General features: G+C 47.7%; 1 protein-coding gene across 7 annotated transcripts in view; it reads left to right on the top strand.

The window, feature by feature from the left end:
* The window catches only part of CADPS (calcium dependent secretion activator), a 170,979-nt gene that overhangs the window by 144,861 nt on the left and 2,836 nt on the right, over positions 1-23,282 (top strand). For 5 of the 7 annotated variants that reach the window (XM_065749919.1, XM_065749917.1, XM_065749915.1 and 2 more), the window contains 5 exons: positions 2,717-2,791; positions 3,692-3,775; positions 7,382-7,414; positions 9,899-10,006; positions 23,165-23,269. In XM_065749919.1, the coding sequence (XP_065605991.1) occupies positions 2,717-2,791; positions 3,692-3,775; positions 7,382-7,414; positions 9,899-10,006; positions 23,165-23,269 (405 nt within the window). Of the gene's footprint in view, positions 1-1,589; positions 1,605-2,716; positions 2,792-3,691; positions 3,776-7,381; positions 7,415-9,898; positions 10,007-23,164; positions 23,270-23,282 lie in introns of all 7 variants that reach the window. The other 2 variants (XM_065749921.1, XM_065749916.1) reach the window with 1 other exon arrangement.

The following is a 23,282-nucleotide window of genomic DNA, read 5'->3' as shown; positions in this document are numbered from 1 at the left end:
CCTTCGGTTCTGCTCACTTTAACAGATACTTGAACGCATTTTGAGAGCATTACCCTGTGAAACAAACACCCATCATTTCATTTCCATTTCCTTGTCTCTAAAGGCAGCTGTTAAAACATTTGGTAAACATACTTTACCATCTTAAATATTTATTTTTCCTCTGAATTTTTAATACATCTAAGGGGATAAATGTATGTATTAAATGTTTCTCAGTTGGTCTAGTATGTTTCTATTTAATATCTAAGGTCAGATGGTCCTTAGAGAAATACAACGTACACACAATCTGTTACATGACAAGGCAAGATACTCATCACATAAAGTCAAGTTGAATCATTGTAGTGCACTGATTACGGGTTGTAATAATGGAGCTAATAGAAGGCTGCAGTGAACTCCACCAGTAGTGGTTGCACTGAGCAAAGCAAACCAGTTGGGTGATTTTTAACCTCAGGCATTTTCCTAGGTAATGCAGAGGGAGCTGTTAGGAAGGCTGGTTTAGGAGCCAGCCATCTCTGAACACTGCTCCGGGGCTGCCCCAGAGTTTGCATCCTAATGGGAAGGTGTGGTCAGAGCCCTATGGACACCAACCTCTGTGTTTGCATGCAGTCCTCTCCTGCTCTCAGAGCTGCATTTTTATTCCATTAGTACTCTTATTTGCTTTTTAAGCATCCTTTTCTGGGGTTGGAGAAGCGCAGGCTGGTGCCATTGCATTTCATCTGACCGCCTTGGTGCTGAGCCCTGCCTCCACCAGCCACCCCTCAGCCCTCTCCCACCCCTCCTTCATTTCTTCTCCATCCCCAGAGCCCCAGCAGCCCTCCAGTTGTCCTTGTGCTTTTCTTTGTCTCCTCCTCACCTTTCCAATCTGACCTCCCACTGTCTCCTTCCTGAGGAGTCAGCCAAATCAAAAGTCTTCCACACGCACACACAATATACAGTTGCAGAAGGAAAACATGGTGAGGACAGCACCCCCCAACGTGCACACAACTCCTTTAGCATCTTTCTTAGCAAGTCCTGGCCTTGGTGCTGAGGACATCAGCCTCTCTCACCCATATCCAGCTCTTACCAGTCCCTCAGCCTACAGCCATGTCTCCAGCTGTGTCAGCTGTGCCAGGTCCATCTGCAAGCTGATAAGGCCTAACTGCATTAAACACATCAATCTCAGGTAAACGTGATTGCTACAACAGACTCGTATAAGTCTTGACATTGAAATGGAATTTCCAAATGCAAACACTGCTTGTTGGTTTGTGTTTAGGTGGGAGCAGTGTGCCCTGCCCCACTGGATGTGTGGGCAGCACTGCAGACCCCTGCCCTGCTCTTGGACAGCCCATAGGGGACTGTCAGCAGATAGCTCATGTGCTGTTGTACCTTCTGCAAATACACACAGGAATCTCTGACATTGTTCATGTTTTGTTTTCTCCTGCTAATTGTTTCTGTTGCTGTGCATGATGCTGTTACCATAACCACATTTAAAAGGTCCTTTAGGTTGTTTGTTTTCTTTTTCATTTGGTTTTATTCTTCATTTATCTTCATATTTTCTTTTTTCCTGTCTTTTGCACTTTTCTCTTTATTTCTGTCCCCAATCATCTGAAAAGTTTGCTAAAGAGTGGGTAAGTAAGTGTGTCCAACTTCTTTTCTTTGTTCTAAATTCTCGTGTTAATATGTTGTTGTCACAGAAGAAAAAAAAAGAAACAGTAGAGCAGTTCAGACTGCTGACAGACATTGAGACCAGCGTCTAGCATTTGTGAAGCCCTCACAGTCTTCGTTCCCAAAGTCTGATTAGTATTTAAAGCAGATTTGTCTCTTTCAATGTGATTTGATGTTAACATTTTAAAACAATATTAATGCCAAGTGGTAATGAATATAGTGACTAGCACCAGTGCTTGAAATGTTTGACTGAAAAATCAAATGTTTTGTGTTGGAAAGCAGTCATAATCAGCATTTTCTCAGTCCATTGAAAATAAGAATATACTGTATGTTTTCCCTAATTAAATCTTGTATTGGAAACAGGTCTTTTCTAAATTAGTAGAAGACTGTATTTTAGTACCTATTCTAGCCATATTGCAGCTGATTGCAGCAGAGCTCCCAAGCTGAGGAAGGTTTGGCATGTGCAGAAATTGGGCTGCAAACAGACACAGAGCTGCTGTAAGCAGTGGCTGCGGTCACCAGCACGAAGATGGGACGCGGGGCCGCTGACACGCAGAGCTCTGTGCTTGCTGCCATCTTTTGCATGAGAAAAAAAATTGCTCTCTGTTTGATGGGTTTCTTTAAAATCTATTCCAGAGTTACTGAACACAACATTTGGACAAGTGCTTAATTTTAACCTTGTACCTGATGAACCTGATGCGTAACGCACCTTCGAGTGCCTTGCTGAAGTAGGCTGCAGAGCTCCTCCCGGTGGTTCAGCACATTGCAGACTCCCAGGTGTGGCAAAGCCCTCCTTCCCATGTGTGGCTGTGGCTCCTGGAGCTGCAGGCATGCAGAGGAGGGAAGGGTTGCCCATACTCCGCAGACTGATGGAGCAGTTGCCTGGCTTCAAGTTCTCAAAGTGTAAATAATCACAGGCCACTGTAGAGGAGCAGATGAGATTCAGCTGCGTAGTTCTTCAGGCTAATACTGCTGCATGTTCTAGTTTGCCTCAAGAAGAGACTGATGACCATAGCACTCTTGCCTGTGATCAGTGCTAATATTGTCCTCTGCCTTTCCTTTTATTTTTCTTTAGCACCAGTACCATTCAAAAATAGATGAACTAATTGAGGAAACTGTCAAAGAAATGATAACACTCCTAGTGGCAAAGGTAACCTTCAGCTTCAGGTGAAGTGTTTCACTGCTAACGTTGCTTTTTAATATGTGTTTCCATTAAAATATGACACGTTAAGATGTTGAATTGGCTTCTTGTTTTTCACGGGAAAGATCATAAATCTCCCTGCCCTTTCATGTTGACTCTTTGATGATTAGGAAATGCATAAGATGCAATACACTGTTAGCAGGATTGGCATACTAGCCCAGAAGTGGTTTTAAAGAATGGAATTTCTATCTGTGGGGTACCAGCATCAGCCCGTGCAGTTGGGTGGCCATGCTGCGTAGACGTTGGATGTCACTCAAGGTGGTCACCGCCCCTATGATCACCATGGGGACCCAAGATCACCATATGCTTTCCTAAGAAATTCATTTAGAGGCAACAGTAGTGGGAAATGCATTCCCAAATGTCAGGTTTCATTGTTTGGAAATTGTGTTCTTTATCAGACTCAGCTCCTCTAGATCAGCTGCCAGCATTTCCCAAGGAGTGTTGTGTAGGTCTGGTATGCCGTGCTATAACACACGGGGAGCTGGGAGGTAGGGAGGAAGATGGCAGGGTGTTTTTTCCTGTAGTTTCAAACTTTCTGAGAACAAGTCATCCCTATTATACAGTGGAGACCTTTAAACATATGCCAGTTGGATTCTTCCACAAGAACAGCCATCTAGCTGCATGCTTGACACTGTGTACTGGAGCACGGACCACCAGCTTCTTCCCTGGGAGAGGCTGTGCTGGTTGCTACATGCACACTGCACCTTCATCCCATGGCCCCGTGTGTGAGGCCACACTGGCACCCATTTGGCAATACTGAGAGCTCCAGTGGCTTCTCTGAAGACAAACTTGATTTTTACACCCTTGTTCAACTATTAAAAATAACCAGTGTTTTTTTTGTGTTCATAGTTTGTCACCATTTTGGAAGGAGTGTTGGCCAAGCTGTCTAGATACGATGAGGGAACTCTGTTTTCTTCTTTCCTGTCATTTACTGTAAGTACAGACAATATCTTCCTTTCCTTGGTTTTTTTTTTTCCTGAGTTGTAATCTCCTGCTCTCTCAGGACTAGATCAACTGCATAATAATTGTGTCATTCTGTGATATTTGGGCACTGAAATTCTCACATGGGTTGACAGACATCACGCTCAGTACTTGGACACCCAAGAAGCATAGGTCATCATATTGTAGCATTGTGTAAAGACACAATCACTCATCATTCAGGTTGATGGAGTTCATTCTGCTGAGAGAGCCTATGAAGCTGCACTATAAATCCAAGTTCCCTATTTAAGGAGCTTGCTTCATTGCAAACCTTGCATGGCAGCGTTCCTTTCATTCTTCTAGGCATAACATTTTAAGAAATTAAGAATTTTAAGAAACTAAATAAAGGAAATCTAGGGAGTGCCATTTTTCCTTCTAGAAGACATAGGGGAAAATGCCCTAACCCTAAGGTTATGGATAAGGTGTCTATGCTGCCATGTTTCTCCCCATTTACTAGGAAGGTACTGGACAAACCTTTGAGGATACTTTTCTTAGCAGTCTGAACTGCATTCCAGGAAGAATTTTGTACACCTTTTTAAGGCAAACACATAGCAGCTGATTTCCAAAGGTCTTCTGAAAGTGCATGGCTACAGAACTTACAGGAGCACTTGGCTTCTCTCATCCAGGCTCACAAAGGAGAATGCACCCAAATGCATGTGTGTGGGGTTGCTTGAAAAGTTGCATTGAAATTCTCATAGTCCTCCAGGGATAGCGAGTCCACCACCTCTCTGGGCAGCCCATTCCAATGTCTCACTACTCTTTCTGAGAATAATTTTTTCCTAATATCTGACTGAAACCTCCCCTGGCACAACTGAAGGCCATCACATCTTATCCTGTCAGTTACCTGGGAAAAAGAGTCTGACCCCCAGCTCTCTATGGCCTCCTTTCAGGGAGTTGTAGAGAGCCATAATGTCCCCCCTGGGTACCAGCAAGGGGGTAAGAAGCACTGCAGAGGAGCAGGGGACATCTTTCACTCGGTCCCAGTGTTTGCTGAGGGGGAGGGCAGCTGGGATGCACTGGGCAAGGAGAGACTGAGGGACTGCCCTGACCTCTTCAGCACTGTGCTTGGGAAGCCTGTGCTGAGCAGCACCACTCCCTGCAACTCTGTTTAGTTTTTGCAGCGCTAAATACAGAAATTCTCTCTTGTTACAGCATGCTTGCACCACCTCCCACGTTTTCCCTGTCTGAACAAATACAACAAAGTGTTATGGTCCAAGCACTGAGATCTAGGAAGCATTAGTCTCCCACCCCCTTCGCCTGACTTCTTTCAGCGCGTGTTTTCCAGGCTCTCGGCAAGTGGCATGTAACCAGGGGTCTTGTGACAGACAGTTTTATCACCTAGTAGGCTCTCCTCATTTCCAATTCTTGCCTCGAAATTTGAGATAAAATTAATGCATCTGTTGTCCTAATAAATTCTCACTAGCCACTTCCCCTCACAGAGGGCTGAGAGGGAAAATACCCTTCTAAATTTGGCCAGACTTTTTTTTTTTGTAATTATTATTATTTCTGTTTGTTGCTACATTCAAGTGCATCTCAGCAGCAGCAACCCAGGCCCTGGATGGGTGTCTGCATGTGAAGCTCCACTGAGTCACAGGAATGACAGCTGCTAAAACTCCCTTTAATCTGGATGGCCTCCGTAGGCAGAGAATTACACCTACGGTAATTAAAACTAAAGACTGCACATTACCCGAGGGAGACAGAAGTAAAAGATCTTATTTTTGTTCTGCACAAAAATTGTATGGTAAACTGAGACGTTTCATGGCAAAGTCACATCATTTGTGAAAAACGGCAGCCTAGCAAAAATCACACAACATCCGGCAGTTTGGAAATCTCACTGAATGTAGCCAAATCTGAGTTTAAAGAAAAACAAGTAATTATTCTGATTAAAGGGGAGTGGGCAGGAGAAGAAGCTCAGTTTTGTTGTGGGTGGAGGGGGGGATGGCAGGAAGCTGCATGAGCTATTCTCTCTGCTTCTTGGCTTGGGGGGAAGGAGAGGCGGTGGCACTGGGCTGAGCCCAGCAGCACTCCAATCCAGGTTTCCCCTGGCTGCCCCAGGAGGGAGCAGTGAGGATACATGCAGCTCTGGGGTGATGTGCCCAGGCAGCTGTTGGGATCAGGGATACCTGTGAGCAAGATGAGCTTCACCTCTTTGCAGGGAGCCCGTGCCTGGCACAAGCTTTACAGAATCATTAACATTGGAAAAGACCTCTAAGATCAGAGAGTCCAATCATCAACCCATCAACACCATGTCCACTAAACCCTAGCACCACAGCTACCCTTTTCTTGAAAATCTCCAGGGATAGAAGCTCCACCAGCTCCCTGCTTTGCCACTTGCTTGGCAGCACACGTCTGGGACATGCCCTGTACCCCTCCAGCCCTCTCTGCCCCCAGGAGCCAGCGCTGGGGATGGCCCCATAGCCCCTCCTGCTCCCCTGCCCTCCCTGCACCTGCTGCCAGGGCACTGCGAGTGCTCACAGCATTCACCTCAGCAATTACCACCAGTCTGGTCTTTTGTATCGCCTCATTGTGCTTAATTATGCACCCCCCACACACACCATATGAGTACTTCCACCCACTCTCACATTCTGTCTCACACATACATTCATTCTCTCATTCGGGACACATAATTTATTCATCCCAAGATGCAACTGTGTGCGTGTTATATTTAGGCTGTTTTAATGGTAGCTTTAGAAATATTTAAAAGCAGGTGAGCTTTTACACCCAAACAAAGATGGCCGGCAACGCTTACCCTAATTAAAAGCAGAAGTGTTGGGGAAAATCCCAGCTAGACACTTTCTAGACATGGTGCCTTATGCTGCAGTGGTGAGAGGGTCTCTCTGGGCAGCTGGGAGTTGCTCAGTTGGAAAAGTTGGACCCAGCCTTCAGGACCACCCTGCCACATGTGCCAGGCAACAGGCAATCACATTTGGGGTCCGGAAGGCTCACAAGGATGCCACAGAGCACAGCGTCCTCTCCGCAGTACCAAAACAGCTTCTCTAAAAAGGGGAGAAGAAAAGTCATCAGATTTCCTCACGTCTCTGTCCATGGTCAGGGGGCTGAAAAGCTTTAGGGTTCTCTCCTGATTCCAGAGCACCCCAGGTGCAAGGTGTGAGCACAGTGCCCATGTGCATCCCATTAGAGCCCATGGCTGTGCCATCCTGCAGAGGCACAGTGCTTGTCTGGGACACCCCTGCATCCTTGGGTGCAGCTCCTACAGCGGCAGTTGCTGCTTGGAGCGACACATGGTGTTGTGTGAGGAGTGAGGCCCCCCCGACAGTAACAGTGCGTCCTGATGGACCCATGCTCACTTCAGGAAAGGAGATGCTCACACTCATCCGTTGCTATTAGAGCCTGAAGAGCAGTGAAAATAACACTCCCAAACAAGAAAACACCACGCTTCCCTGTTATTTTAGGTGGGAAATGTACTTTATCATCTTTTTTTTTTCCCCCCCTACTCAGCATTGTGTTGTCCCAAGTCTTTGGCAATAGAGCTATTACAGCTGCTCAAAGGAAAAGCCTGAAAGCATACTGAAGGTGACTTTGTTCTTATTCCTTTTACAGGTGAAGGCTGCTTCCAAATACGTGGATGTACCCGTAAGCACCATTTAAACAACTTCTGTATAGTAATTTGCTTTGTGCTTTGTTTTATGGTGTGTTGTAATGCTACAATGGGATGGAAGGTATCGTGATAACAGCGGGGTGGCAAAGTCTTTGACTACAGCAAATGAGAACAAGCCCAAATGCAGCAGACACAAAAAAACAAAAAGCAGGAAAAGAGCTGCTTACCTTTAGAAGACCACAGGTAGGCAAGGACTCCCTGCAGGAGATACCCTCACCTCCACTGCCAACCCTTAAATGAGGTCTGGGAAGGGGTAGATCCTGGCTCCACCCCTTCCAATCACTCAGGGGTATTGCATTGCATGCACCTGAACTCCTCTGGGTTGGCCCTGCCTTCCCACCAGGTGCTCAATCACTGCTTCAGGCCTGACTTAGCATTTCCACTAATAATTTCCACTATAAGACCCTTGCTGATGGTGTCAGAAAGGTACCACCATAATGCCATTGGCTTGAATCACATTAAAAATAATAACTAAAAAAAAAAATAGAAAATAAAACCAGGAGCAGTGCATTCTGTTAATTCTTCATTTGGACTCGTGCAAATACAGAACAATTTCCAAACAAAAAGGTCCAGACATGTTAGAACTGAGCCAACACACGTCTAACACATTCGCGGATTTATTTTATTTTTGTTCTTCTAATTGTTGGTTTATTTCACTCTTTTAGAAAAATAGCTTTATTATTACTTTTGGGAAATGGTGATGAACCAGCAACATGTGCTTGGGAAATTGTTAATGAAAATGATTTTTTATTTCTTTTCTGTAATTGGTATGGAAAAATTATGCATCGTCAACTCTAATTAGACCTTGATTCATAAAGAAAAGAGACCTTAATGTTCTTAGAGCACTTAACTTGCCAGAAACATACAGTTAAATGGAGATGAAGTATAATTGGTGAATGTTGGGTGGAATAGGGGGTTACTGTGACATTACAGGCAGAGAGGCAATTACAAATGAAAAAGATTAGTCCTTAACACACCACGCAAACCCTGCATTCAATCCTTCTCATCGGAGTACATCAGGAGTGACTCCGCTGGGTTTGGTGGCCTGTATGTGTAGTGGGCAGGCACCTCATGTGAGTGCAATAGGACTGCATGTTCTCACATGATAACGTGACACATTTATCGGGCGTCTTGGGCTGCATCTTTTGCACTCTTTCTCCCAGGATAGACAGACCTTTAGTCCAGCATGGAGAAGACAAGCTCTTGCACACCAAGAGCTCTTGTTTGCTTTGAGATATCCCGGCACAGAGATCTCCATCTTGTTCTCCTTGAGCAGTAGAAAGAAGTTACCGAGAGCATTGGAAGGAGGGGCCCAGAACTCATTTTTTATGCCCTAGCAAATGTGGAGATTCTTTGTTTGACATTCCCTGTCACTCAAGCGCATTTCAATATTAGTCACCACGAGTCTGAGCATAGAGCTGTTCTTTCGGGGCACCCAACATAGGAGATGATGTCAAATCCATGCGGTCTCTCCCACACCGATGGCGGCTTTCTCCCACTTGCTCACTTGAATGTTTACACCGGTGCTGACGAAGCCAGCAGCCAGCCCCACACAACTCCCACCGCACCGCCGTGCTGCTTCAGGTCCCCGCTGAAAGAGGGGAGATGGCGTGGCTGAGCAGACACCCGCCGGTTAAATCTAGTTTGGCAGGCACTGCTGCTATTGCCCGACACAAAGCAGTGCCTTCGGTGCCGCCTTGCACGATCAGCCTGCTGAAAATTGCTTGAAAGTGTAACACTTGACTACTGCCACGTTTGTTTGTCCTCATTGTTTTTCAAATTAATACCTTGTCATTGTTTCAGTAGGTGTTAAGAAATGTTACTAGCTTCCCAAGGGCCGAGCGCTGGCCCTTCGCTTGATAATTGTTTGCTTTGTATTAAAAAACTCCCTTCCCACTGCTTTCCAAACTGTCCTCATTTTCACCCTGGAAATTACACAGATGTGTTAACTAACTTCAATTTGCAGCGGCTGACAATCGTATCTTGCAGAGAAACGATGCTCTGTGATCTGAGGTAAATCACAGTAATGGAAACTAATGACACTTAGTTATTAACAAACTTACAGTGTGCCATGGAAATTTAAGATTTTGTGGCAGCTCTTGTAATGAGTCGTGTTACAGTATTTTAATGGCTTTCCTTTGAGGTAAGTTGGCTTTCAGTCTATCAAGCAGTGTGAACTCGAACAGGTTTGTTTTTTGGTTTTTTTTTTGTATTTTCCCCTCAGTTCTCATTCTCTGTAGGGAAATGCTCTTATCTCTATCTGGTGTCATTGCATGGCTCTGTGCTGGGCATGGGCACGTGTCCCTGTCCCCATCGCAGCAGGTAAGGAAGGGGTGAATTGAACGAGGACAGCAGGAGAGAGATGGAGGAAGAGAGGCAGTGTGAGGGTATGCAGAGGAGCTGCTCCTGCAACGTATTCATGGTTTTCTCTCTTTCTCTCTCTTCTCTCCCCCATGCAGAAGCCGGGGATGGATGTTGCTGATGCCTATGTGACATTTGTCCGCCACTCTCAGGATGTCCTGCGTGATAAGGTCAATGAGGAGATGTATATAGAAAGGTTATTTGATGTAAGTAAATGCCTTCTCCTCCTTGGACACCAAGCAGGAGAGACCCAAAATGTGACAAAATAAGACAGGAGGATAAGTCACATTTTGAGAAAATTTACTGGTTATAGCTTTAAAAAATAAATAAATCCTTCCTTTCTTTCTGACTAAGGCTCGTATCTGCTCTCTGCCTGCTTTAAATCTCTACTCTAGTGTACTGTGTCTTGGTCTGTCTGTGCCTGGATTTCAAGGGAACAGCATCTTCTAAGAGAGCCCTGACTATATTTAAGCTTGTGGAAAATCTCTCTGTAACGGCACATCTCGGTCATTGTTCTCAGTGTGAAAATCGGAGCCCGTTTGCTGAGGGCCATCTCCTGTGCACAACTGACAGTGTTTGTCACTGACAAGCTCTCCAAAACCGGCAGCAAATGGTGTGTACCAAATTTTAACAAGCTAACCAGCACACTGCTGGTTGGGAGTGGACATTCTGGAGCTCTGTGACGTGGTGCCTGACACCAAGGATCAGGCTCAGACACGGTTTCCGCAGTCTCAGCGGCATGGCAGGAGGCTGCCCCAGATGTTCAAGTTTGTTTTTTTAATTGCATGGGCAAAATTCAGTGGCCTGTGAGAGAACAGTGACCTGTGGTGCCCGTTTGTTTTGGTTTTGGATGCATGTTAACCAATATATGTTTCTGCTGCTACTGTTGTGGTACAGCCTTTCTGTCCTCGTAGCTGTTCTATAGCGAAGGTTTTCTGCTAATGGCCAGCCTGTAGCATTAGTGTCTCAGTCTCTTGTAGGGTATTTGTCCATACAGCGATTTCTGTTCGAAGCAGCTTCTGTTCCCCTCTCCTCCCTCCCCTCTCTCGGCAGTGCCATCTCCAGCTCCCAGCTCTGGCACTGTAACAGTCTGACTCGCTTTCTCTACTCGCTCGTTTGCTTCCTCAGTGTGTAGGGAGAGCTGCTTTCCTTCCAGCCAACCTCCTCCTTTACTCAATATCTCTCTTTCTGCGCATTTTCTTTCCCTTGGAAACCTCTTCCTCCTTCTTAATTCCCACTCTTTCTTTCCCCCGTCCCCTCCCGGATTAAAATGGAACTTATCTCTCATGTCAAATGTTTTATCACATTATATCAAGTGGCATGAATTAGAGTCAAATAATCTTGCTGTGTACATCTACTAGCATGACCCATATCCACTGAGAGAGCCTCATTCATGCACGGAGCACGCCGCTGCTGCCGGCCCCGCGCAGAGCACAGCCCATCAAGCAGGCACGGGGAGGAAAAAAAAACCAAAACACAAAAACAAAAGCCTGTCGCTTCCATCTGCAGCAGGCCTGCGAGTGCACTGCTCGCTTGTGGGGAAATGCATTCCACGAGCAGTTAGATTTCCAGAGCTCATCTGGACTGTTCTTTTCGATGCCCACACTGCCTTTTCCCTCGTCGTTTCCCTATGATTCACAGTTGGTGTGTTTATACCCTTTGGGCCATTATTTCCAATTTTCCAAAAGCTGTAATTAGCACAAATATTGGTTTCAGTTTGATCCGTTCGTACTTAGTTTTACCAAGCCATGTTTTAAACAAATTAACAGTGACAACAGAAAAAAAGAGCAGCTACCTTGGTGGAAAGCAACAAGTGCAGAATCTTTCCTTCCTTCCCCGCTTCCCACGAGTCTCCCTGGTCCCTTTGGAGGGTGGTATCCTCAAGGTGGGACGTGCTGCCACGTGCTTTACTCACGTGATGTGCGGGGGGCTGAGGTTGGCAGGGAGGGAGGGCACACAGCTAGCACAGCACAAACAGTCCTCGGGCTGTGCTGGTCTGGTTTCCCAGATCAGTGGTAGGTGTGAGCAGTCTTTTTCTTAAGGTAGAGGAATAGCCATAAGCAGCTGAATTGGGCTTGGGTCTGCTTTTGTTCTCGCTCCCTCCGGTGCAGCTGCGGAGCAGTGCTCTTAGTCTGGGGGTTCCCCGAGCAGTGTGACTGTCAACACGTTGGAGGTTGTCTTCTCGACAGGCTCGGCATGCTCTCCAACGGGGTGAGCCCAGCTCTGGGCTGCCAGGTGGCAGTGCAGAGGGCAGGTGAACCCCTCTGACTGCAGTACAGGGCTCAGTCGCCTTTCTGTGCCATTAAGAAAAGACTTCTGTCTTTTTTTGGCTTTGGGCATTGCATGGGGTGAGGTTGCCTCCTGCATGCTCAGTGGGATTTGCAACCCTGTGTTGTTCCCAATTGCCCCATCTCCCTGCAGCCCTGCCCAGCGTTTCCATTCATTTCCCTCTTTGTTTCCTCCCCGTAGCAGAGGCTGCAGAGTTCCATCTCCCAACAGAAGCTGGGTTAATCCATGGCTTTGGGCATTTTATACCATTTCTTAGCCCTGAAACCAAGTCCTTTTCCCTCTGTACTGAAGTACGGGACTGTGCTCTTTGGGGGATACTGCCGTTTGTGGGAGATTATTGTAATATTTCTGTGTGGTCTGTGCATTTATCCTCTTCATTCTGCAAATTAGTCAGGGTTGGGTGGGTTGTTTTCCCCCAAAATAGAGTCATCGTCTTAATTTTAAAAATCTGTATTCTTGGGATCATTGAACGAACAGATTGATCGTGGAGTTCTGCTGGTAATCAAAACCTAACTAGCTTTTTGGCAGTGCTGTTTACTGCAGAGTAACATGACTTATTTACTTGGCCTGGCTCACTAATTTGATAACATTTAAAGCTAAAACACTGTAATAAGGCCCCGTTGGTGCAGAGCACTGGTAGCAGAGGAGTTTAAGAATAGAATAGTGGCATGCAGCCTTTCCCTGGGGTTGATGGTGGCACAGAGGGATCTCAATTTGTTTGGTGCCGATGGAGAGACCAAAACTGCATCCAGAGTGCTGAGCCACAGAATGTTTAAGGGTAATTTGCAGTCTTCTACCAATCCCAGAATGCAGCTCCGCTTTGGCTCTGGGCACTCACATTTGGAAGGGTCGGAGTTTACGCACCCACGGTTTCCTCTGAATGCAGCAGGAGCTGCGCTCACGAGGGCTGTGCTGGAGTGGAAGTGGCTCCTACGTGTGCACATGTGTGTGTGTGCCCTCAGGTACACGCAACGTGGATTCCAACCCGCCAGAATACACACGATGCAGAGGGTGAATGGCTGAAAAGTAGATCGTGTGGGTGCCAACCTCATCCGTTGGTGCACACAACTGTCACACAGAGCAGGAGCACGCCCTGCCCGGCCGTGGCTGAGCATCCCATAGACAAAAGGCTCCGAGTCCCAGCATCCCGCCGCAGTCTCTAAATAGCGCAGATGGCATTTTTCTCTCTGATGATTAATGCAATATCTTACCGAAGGAAAAAAAAAAAACACCAACAAAAACATGCTTTTGATATGAGAGATCAAAACACGGAGAGAAGCTCCTAAGATTGCGAGGGCCTAAAAAAAAAAAAATTAATTTATTTTTTTTTTCCTCCTTGTACTTCTTGAAGACACCAGCCTGGGTGGAAGATAAGGATTAAGGCAGATATGCTTAGTGCCGGTTCATCTGCTTAAATCTAGCAGTCCCTGAGATCAGTGATTAAAAAGCCATCTCCGACTTTGATGAAATCCACTGCCATGGTAATTCTGTGCCTCTGATAGCTTTCTTATGGGCCCACGTCTGCCTAAACCGGACATGGAAAACATTTCACTGGAGATGATACGTGGATTATATGGGTCAATTATACACTTAATCTGCCTTCTGGGGATTAAGTGTGCATGGATTGACCCTGCGTATTTGGCTTGTCCTTGGCAGTTATCAGATCAGGAAGGTTGCCTTTACCAAAAAGTCTGGTAAGAACTTAATCACTCAGTGATACTGCGCAGGATGCGGCAGTGCTCGGTGCAGAGGCACTTCTACCACTTCACTGTCACCGTGTTCCGCTTCCTCGAAGGTCTGTGGCACCAGACGGAGCATTTCCCTTTGAAACAAGCATATGAGCCCCTCTGTGTCTTCAGGGCAAAGGCAGTTTCTTATCTTGGTGTCAGGGTGGCATCAGTGGGGTCTGGGGGCTCACTCTGCCCTGTGCCCAGCACAGTGCGAAGGGGACAGTCACCAAAGTCCTCTGCAGCAGCAAAGGAGGGAGCAGGCAGGGCCAGCAGGGGAGCAGCCTCCGTCTCAGACCAAGGGCCATCTCCAGGGCTCAGGCTTCACTCTGTGGTTCTTTCTAAAATCAGAGCTCAGGACTTCAGCGCGGTTCCCGCTTGGATGCGCGGTTCCCATTTGGATGCTGGCAGCTCCTTCGAGCAGCGCTTGCAGGACCATGGCATTTCTTCCCAGTCAGCCTTACGCACTGCAACCAAATGCCAGAACAGAGAGAGCCCCGCTCACCCCCCTTCCCCTCCCCATCCTGCACCCAGCAGCCAGGCCGTGAGTCAGTGCCGCCGCTCGTGGTGCATGGGATTACTCACACAGGAGTTGGGGTTGCGGGATCAGGGAAGAACGGATGCAGGGCTCAGCTCACATCCCATAGCTGCCTGCAGCTGCGTGCTGTGTTCCCCAGGACAGACAGCAATCGCTCCCTCCCACGCAGCGAGACTGCTCATTAGGGCACAGACTCTCCCACTCCTGTCCTGATATGGCCTCCACTGAGCTGTTTCTTCTGCGTTGCTTTTTGCCTGTCTTTTTTTTCCCCCAAGAACGAGTTGTGCCATCAAGGCGCTCGGGCAGCCCTACCCCCAGAAGTGCTTTTTGTCCCCTGTGGATCTCCAGAGCCTGGGACACTGCCTTGGACCTGTACCTGCACCACTGGGAGAGAAAGGGACATAATGGTGATGTGCATTATCCATGTGGGGACACATCCCCTTTGCTGGTGGATGTTCCCTTTCCTTTGGGAGCCCTTTTTATCCCATATTCCTGGGGGAGAGAAACTGAGTCCTATCCCATCCTATTCCCACCCCTGAGCTCTGTGGGCATGTGCAGAGAGCAACCCTGCATCCATTCCCACCGACAGCTCTTGTCCTCCCATGGAGTGTTCATTTAAGTAGGCTCTGTTTAATTTATTTTAGGGAGACTCTTAATAAAATAAGTCCTAGATCTGTCACTGGATTTTACATGCTCATGAGGGTTTTTTTTCCTCCTAAATGTCTTTATCAGAACAGCTTTTCATGTTCCAGTAGACATTTGGTTGAAGACAGTTAATTTGATTTCTTTTCCAGAGGAGATTTTCCATTAATCATTCTAAGCAGGCAGCCTGATTGCTCTGTTGCTCCAAGGTCAGCGCTGCCCTGATCCGTGCGGCATTTTGAGGGCAGCATTTATTTCGGGGTGTGGGATTGTGTGCCCCCCCCCATAGCAGTGAATGGCCCCAACAGGTGCAGGGCAAGAGGTGCACTGAAGGCAGGGAGCCACAGGGAGTGTGTGGGCTGTGGTGGACTCGGCTTCGCTTCCCCATTTTGGGATGGCTTCCAATTCAGTGTACTAACGAGTGTAATTAAAACATTGCTGAGGTGCTGGGCTGCACCTCATGGATCCGGATTGCATTGCACCAGTGAGGCCCTGAGATTGGGACAGGAAAAAAGCAGCGCACTGTGTGGATGCGGCATTATACCCAGCTTCCTTATATAGGAACTCAGATTTTAGCATGTCAACTTCATGCCTTTTTTTGAAAAAATGGAAATAAGCAGGGAATATTTTAGAGGTTAAAAAAAAGTGGTTGAGAAGAGGCAGTCCGTACAGGAGGGGTTGTGAGTTGCTTTAGCTGCTTTCATGCAGGAGCTCCTTCATTTAGGAGCCGTGTGCTGGGCACACACTGTAGCTGCCCTGTCCTTAGAAGCCACTGTGGGGCTGAGCTGGACCCCATGGTGACCCCGGGGCAGTGGCAGCCTGGGTGTCCCAGTGCTGCTGTCTGCGGGTGGTGGGGGAGCACAGATGCCATATGTACTGCAAAACGCGTGCGGCACATCGGGGCGCCCGGCTCCGCGTTCATTCGGAATTTTTCTGTTTGAAGGCAGAGCTCTTACACCATGCAAAGTTATGTTTCTTGTGCGTGTGTGTGTGTGTGTGTGTGTGTGTGTGCGTGGTTTATTTTTGGAAAGACAGGAAAATAATAATAATAATAATAATAATGTAATTCGGTGATGCCATTTGCATCCTAGACAGATGATGAGTTACTCCGGCTAGCAGCTTAACCCTATTATGCTACGCTGGGACTGTGACATTATTAAATAATACTAATTAATCAAATAATAACTGCTGCATTGTCAGTGTGAATGAAACCTCCCTGTTAAAGGATACAGAGGGAACTGCAGCGCTGAGGACACCGCCTGCACCCACAGCAGTGGTGCTGTGGGGACGCATAGGGGTGTTGGGGATGGAAAAGATGTATGGCTGCTTATTTAGTGTGCTTGTGATGGGGGGAGCCCAGGCACGGGCATGAGGTTTTAATAGAATAAATACAGTTTAAAACAAGCAAAAAAAAAAAAAGAGATTTTGAGGTTTATAGGGTTTCTTATCAGCTGGCTGGCGCTTTACTAGAGCTGTGTGGATTGAGTGTAGAGATTGAGAGAGAGAGCTTTGGCTGAGCGTCGGGAGACACGTTGCCCCCATGAGGACCAGCTGCCCCTCACATCCCAAACTCTCACCTGTGCTGAAAAGTTCAATTTGCACAACACTACCTGTTCCCAAAGTTCAGATCTATCTCCTGAAAGAAAAGAGAGATGAATTTGAGGGAAAAGTACCTTTCTGACCTCAAAAAGAAGGCTGCCCGGACACCTCCGTGTGCTTTGCTTTTGTGTTCTGTAGACCTATATGAAAGAAGTACTGTTCAGTGCAGTTTCATGTACCTAAAGAGTGTGTGCACGCAAGGAATCCCGTGTGATGGGAAAGCGACTTTAAGGCTGTTCCTGGTGAGCAGCAGCGGGCAGGATGGCAGCTCTCTGGTTCCTCTTTGCAGATCCCGTTCTGTTGTTTCGTGGTCTTTGGCAATAGCGAGAGAGCATCTGATCCATACAATATTGGAGCGTATCCAATTGTTGGTGAACATCACAAGTTTTGAAACACGCTCGTGAAGAGAGGAATATCAGCTTAAGCCTGAAAGGCTAAAAAGCGGCGCGCCCCACACGTAACTGCCATTATGCACTTAATGAGGCAGGGCTTAAAAAAAATCAGCCACACAAGTTGGTTTTATCAAAGAAAATGTATAAATAACAACCGGTGATTCAAACCGCCTCACAAAGGGAGTAGTGGGGACGGGAAGCTAGCACTTCACTTGTGGCATTCAGATAATAGTATTTACTACACTAATCTTTTTGGCTTAGCGATTGACAATCAATATATTATTACCAACAAGCACTAATGCAAACAAAAAGCTCCCATCCCTTTTCTAACCGCGTCCCCTAAGTCCCTTAAATTTAATTAAAACCGGACAGCCCTCCCCGCAGTACAAATTGGAGCTAAAATCATATTAAATATTTGTTCTGCGGGGAAACAAAAGTGTCAGTTTGTGCTGCCGGGTTTGGCTGCTTTTTTTTTTTTAATTGTATTTTTTTTTCCCCTTTTTCCTTTTTTTTTTTTTTAACACAGAGGGGAAAAAAAAAATCCCAGCTCCTCAAAGTTAAAATAAAGTCTCTCTCCCTCCCCGTCTCCCAAGACTACTGTCTATAACATGTTGTTCCTTATAGAAAGTGGGATATGGTGGCATTTGCTTGATTAACTTGCTCGACAAAAGTGACAGCTGCTGTGGGTGCATGTAGCTAAGCTGCACAGCGCAGTTCCGCCTTTGTACATCTGTCAGCAAAAAAGGAGGAATAAAGAGTGAAAAGAGACAAATTGGTCCCAAAAGGCAATCCATTCAACTCAGGAGGTTTGCTCTATTCAAGCACTCGCTGGGAATCTCAAGTGCTAGGTAGCTTATTCAATTTCATTCATTCTTTAGAATGAGCCCACAAGTGTTTAATTTCTTATTCTGTTGAATAAAAAGGGGGAGCTTTTTTTTTTTTTTATTGGAAGCATTAATTGTAAGACTAGCTGATCAATGCCCACAATATTAACTCATTGCGTGGTTTCTGTTGGCTGCATGCTCGTGGCCCCACGGCCGTGCCGTGCCAACACCACTGCTCCGGGGCTCCGGGAGCACTCAGAGCGTCCTGCAGGGTCTCCAAGCCTTTGTCGTGCATGATGTGGTGGATCTGCGTGGCAGCACGGTCACCTCTTTGTTTGTGGTGCTGCCCGTGGCCTCAAAACCGGGATGCTCTGGTGCGCGGTGGGTTCTCTGTGCCGGAGTTTTGTGGTCAAAATGTCCACCTGGAGGAGGAGTTTCAGGGGACCCCTCACCAACAGTGGTGCACGGAGTATGACTTTTGTTGAGCTGTGGGAAGAGAATCATAGAATCATGGAATGGTTGGGTTGGATGGGACCTTAAAGCCCATCCAGTTCCAACCCAATGCTGTGGGCTGGTTGCCCCCCGCCAGCTGAAGCTGCCCAGGGCCCCATCCGTGGCCTTGGGCACCTGCAGCGACGGGGTAGAGAAGTTTACCAACAAGTGTGATGTAAACTGCTGTGTGAGCAGGTCGTGTTCTGCCTGTGCCATCCCTGAGCCAACATGGGGAGATCGGAGCTACACATATGGGGCCATGCTGGCTGCACCACCTCTCCAACCCTGTTAGTGCAGGGCTGGGACAGGCAGAACACCAGAGCAGCCACCGCTCCATCCTGGAGGCATCACAGCAGGTTTTGGAGCAGGTTCTCAAACCCAGGTTGTCTTTGCCGTGCTGCAGCTTCCCAGAAACTCTCCTTTTTTAAAGAAAGGAGTAGGAAACTGTTGGCCGCGAGTCTCTGCACTTCTTGCTTGCTGTCATCACCGAGTTCTTAGAATTGCAATGACTGAGTGGGACCAACAGCCAAAAAGCCCCAGAAGAAGGATGGAGAGGAACACCCCAGTAGTCACACCAGCCCAGAGGGACATGCGTGGTCCTCCCACTGCTGCCACTGAGCAGCTCGGGCTGTGGGTGCACAGTCAGTCAGCTGTCACGGACTGTCAGCTGTAAGTCAGCAGAGCTGCTGCCCATGGGATGGATGCAAACACCAGGCACGAGGAGTTGGGAATTTCTACTTTATTTTTCCTTTCCTGGCCGATCAAGTTGCTTTGAGAGCAGAATTTGTTTTCCTTTGGGAAATGAGACCCAGCGTCAGCGCGCTGCTCTCTCCTCCCCTTGCCGTACCCCTGGAACACCTTGAATTCAAGGCTTCATTTCAAAGCTGCCTTTCAGCGTTGCAAAACAAGCCGGTGTCTCAGACAAAGAGAGGAGCCAGCCGGCGTTCGGGGTTTCCTTGTGCCGTGTGTGTCACAGTTTTAAATAGATTTGCCCTGCTTGGATTGGTTCTGGCTGGAAAGCGAGTACTGAAATGAGAGGTCATAGGGGAGAGTTACTATGGTAATTGAGTAGTATCACCAGTAGTTTTGCTCTTATGAGCATTAAAGCACATAATAATAGACAAACAACAGTGGTTAAAGCAAGCAGGTAGGATTACTATGTTCTTTTGTCAGAAGTATATAATGTCTCGTAGTCAGTTTTAAAGACTTCTCAACCCCCAAATCCACCCAGCAGTCACCTGCTGAGTAATTTTGTATGCCTAATCTCTAGCCCTTAACTACAAGCTTTCTGCTAATTTGAGGCAAATGGGTATTTTTGACACTAAATAGGGCAGTAAAGAATCCCTGACCTAGAAAAACTCCATTCCGAGGCACTGAGAGCAGAAAAATATTCTTTCAGCATCCTTGTGAGACCTTTGCAATGACATAAAATAGCTTTGACTACACTGTGTTGCAGCCTTCGATTAATGGTTTGCAGAAACTTGCCGAACATCCCCACTACAACTTCCCCCATAAAACTTGTCACTTCAGATTGCCATCAGCCACCACAACAATAATCATTTCATGCCTATTGCTAATTGCAAGCACAGCTGAGGCTCAGCGGGGTGCTCTTGCACAGTCCCAGGCCTTTATACCAGCCTCAATCTGTTGTATGGCACTTGTTCACACACAAAAAAACTACCAGTAAAGGCAGAAAGAGGCAGAGTCACAGGTTCCTTGTAATCCCTCTGCTACCCTGCTGACAACCCAGCCCTATAAGCATTCCTGGTTTTGTCCCGCTCTTTACAAAAGCTGAAGTGACCTTAAGCTACTAGTATGTAAGCTTTTGAATGAAGAATACAGCTCCTTCAGGTGCCTTAAGAAGCAGTGTTGCATCTGGCTTACGAGATTCTGTTTGCTGCACCCCTGGGGTGAGCTGCGGCTTCCTGTAACATGTAAAATATGAGTGTGAACTCGAGGTTCATGGCAAGGAACAGGAGGTCATGCTTCCATTCAGCTCACACCAAAGAGAACGGGGGTTTGCAGATGTTCCCGGGTACGTGTAATGACACCACCTCCCGGAAAGCAGGAGCCAAGCACGGGGTGTTTTTATTTTTTTCTTTTTTGATGAAATGTGCCACGCTCAGTGTGCTACTTGCAGATTTATTCATATCAATTTTTGCCATTTATATATTCAGAGACAAGCTTGCTATTTCGGCAACTTATTGATCATGCATTTGCATTCCAAAAAGGAGAAGGAAAAAAACACAGAGTGAGATGATGGCTCGGGCAGGTTGGGATGCCCGGGCAGCACTCACAACCCCGCGCTGCTTCTGCTCTTATCCTGCTGTCCTAGAGCATCCCAGCTGCCACGATGCACCTGGCAGTAAGAGCTGCTGAGAAGGGGAGGGGCTCACCCCAAAGCGGGGTTACTTTCCTGCCCATGCAGATGGGATCTGCTTGCTGTGTCCAGGCTCTGGTGCCACGCTAAGGGCATTTCTCTGCATTTCCTCTGCTGTTATCCAGGAGCCATCCCTTGGGATGAGTGCAGATGCCATCTGTAACAGGGTGGGCGACCATGAGTTGAAGTTGGGCTCCATGGACGCTTGGGAGCGTCACTCTTCAGAGCTGTGATGAGTTTGGAGAAGCACGTTTATACTCTGGTGCCTGGGAATGCATTGCAGCCCCACGGGAAGGGCACATTTGGGCTGTACCTTTGGTAGTTCGTGCATGGGGACAAGCCCCAAGGAGCCGTGCGTCCCAGGGGACATCAGAGCACACCAGTGTTGCTCTCTTTTGTCTGAAATGACGGCGTTCCCGTTCTGGAGCATTTGGCTTTGTTGTTGTTATGTTTTTTTTTAATAATATAATCATATGCAAATGTTATCCTCTTTGGAGGGTTAGTCATGAATCAGAGGGCTTGTGCGTCTTGTAGCGCATTAACACTAGTGATAGCTAAAGGGAACGTTTAATTTATGGGCTAACTTATTTTTATGAATATGCAGGGCTTAAATTCAGCAGTTGGTGCGTGCTCTATGAAGTGACGTGACGGTTTTGTGTATCGAGATCAATGAATTACACTTTGTCCTTTTTTCACAAAGCAGAAAGTCTTTGGAGTAACTCAGCTCTGAGGAGGAGAGCTCCTTTCATGCCACTGAGCAATGTGCGAGGCTGAGCCCCCGTGAGGTGGGATTCAGTTCTGAGCAGGTGTGTGTGGCACAGGGCAGACATGGCAGGACCTGCCTGTGTCCCATTCCGGGGCTGCACAGAGCTTCGTGTCACAGCTGAGGTGCTGGACCTTAGGGACAGCCACAGCCAACAGAGCTCCTTCCTTCTTGTCCAAGTTAGAGAGAGCCATTCATGCTCTCAGCGCTTGCCAGGTGCCCATCCTGGAGATGAAGGGCCAACAGAAGTCTCAGCCCAAGCCTAAGCTGGCCCAAGCAGGAGGTGACCACTCAGTATGGCTTTGGTGGCTCTTCCATCCCTTTATTTCCTCCATTTTATGAAGAGGTGCTGTAGAAATAAAAGTATAGATAGAAAAGTTTTTGTAGCAATAGGAGATTAATACTTTTTTCACCACCATGATATCTTCAGCTCCATGTAGCAGATGACACCAGCTCCTACACTGTACAGCTCTGTGCTGATGCCATAAATCATAGAATATCCCAAGCTGGAAGTGACCCATAAGGGTCATGGAGTCCAACTCATAAAGGGGGAAACCTCTTCCCCCTGCAGCATTCCAGGTCCTGGTGGGGATGGCAGCTACCAGGTGTGTTGTCTTCTGGTCTGATAACCCAAGCCCACATTTTGGCCGCACTGTGCACCTCTAGCTTGTACTTGCTGTGCTCAGCCTTGTGTCAGCTCGTGCACGTGGCATGCAGACACCGACACCGAGGAGAAGGTGCAGTGATGGGAGGAAATAATGCCTGAGTCAAACCAATGCAAGGCTTTAGGTTAGTTGTGAGGGAGCTTCATTGCCAGCTAACCTGGATGGGGCTTGATTGGGATTTTTATGAATTAATCTATGTTTTTTATCCTCTTTAACCGATTCTAGTTAAATTTCCATGGCGCTGCTGTACAGGGTTTTGATCCGTGCATGCGTAGGAATAAACAAGAGGACTGTTCCTGTGCACACAGGGCTGTGATGGTCCCTGGGTGCAGCGTGTTCGGGAACCATCTGTGGCGCTGAGCACACGGAGAGGTGTCGTGGTCCCCACCACACCTGGCCCTGCTTCTGCCCCCCTCGCCAGCCCTGCTGAGTGGGGCACTGAGCTGCGTCCCGCACCGCGGGGCTGGCAAGCTGCTGCCACACGGCTGCAAGCCTTTCTCACAGGCGAGCAGCAAAATTTCAGCCCCTGGAGGGGCCCTGCGAGCTCAGCAGCTTGAAGCAAGCTCATTTGCTTGCTGCTTTGCCATCTTTCATAACCGTGAGGCCAAAATCAAAGCGTTTCCCGTGCTGCTCCCATAGATGCCTGCGCCAGTGTTGCCCTGCAGCTCCCCACGGCTGCTCGAGGCGACACGTGAGCGGTGAGTACCTGAGTGTGGTCCCGAAGGCAGGGCTGTGCTCGGCGGGGCAGGGAACGGGTTAAAAACCGGACCGGGCCAAACTCCCACCACTGCTGCCAAGTCAAGTCAATGGCAAAATAGGATTACAGAAACCGCACGGCGTTGCCGGTGGCCGCTGCCCCCGCGAGTCAGATTCGCTGTAGTTGTTACTGAAAGTTAAAAGATCGTGCATGGAAAATCTGTGTAAAAGAGGGTGCCTGTCTCCCCCCTGGAAGTCTGTCACGTGCCATTAGCGGGCTGCCCGTGGGGAAGGCTGGTCCCGCTGCGTGCTCGCTCGCAGGGCGCGGGTGCTGGAGAAGTGCTGTCTCTCTTGCAGCAATGGTACACCAGCTCGATGAACGTCGTCTGCACCTGGCTGACGGACCGCATGGACCTGCAGCTGCACATCTACCAGCTGAAAACGCTCATTAGGATAGTGAAGGTAACACCTGCTG

This window comes from Cyrtonyx montezumae, unplaced genomic scaffold (assembly GCF_038088225.1).
Source record: "Cyrtonyx montezumae isolate F1298 unplaced genomic scaffold, pur_monq_1.0 scaffold_6, whole genome shotgun sequence".
In the NCBI taxonomy this organism is placed as follows: domain Eukaryota; kingdom Metazoa; phylum Chordata; class Aves; order Galliformes; family Odontophoridae; genus Cyrtonyx; species Cyrtonyx montezumae.
The sequence above is the reverse complement of the archived record's forward strand: the minus strand, read 5'-3'. Positions and strand labels throughout refer to the sequence as shown.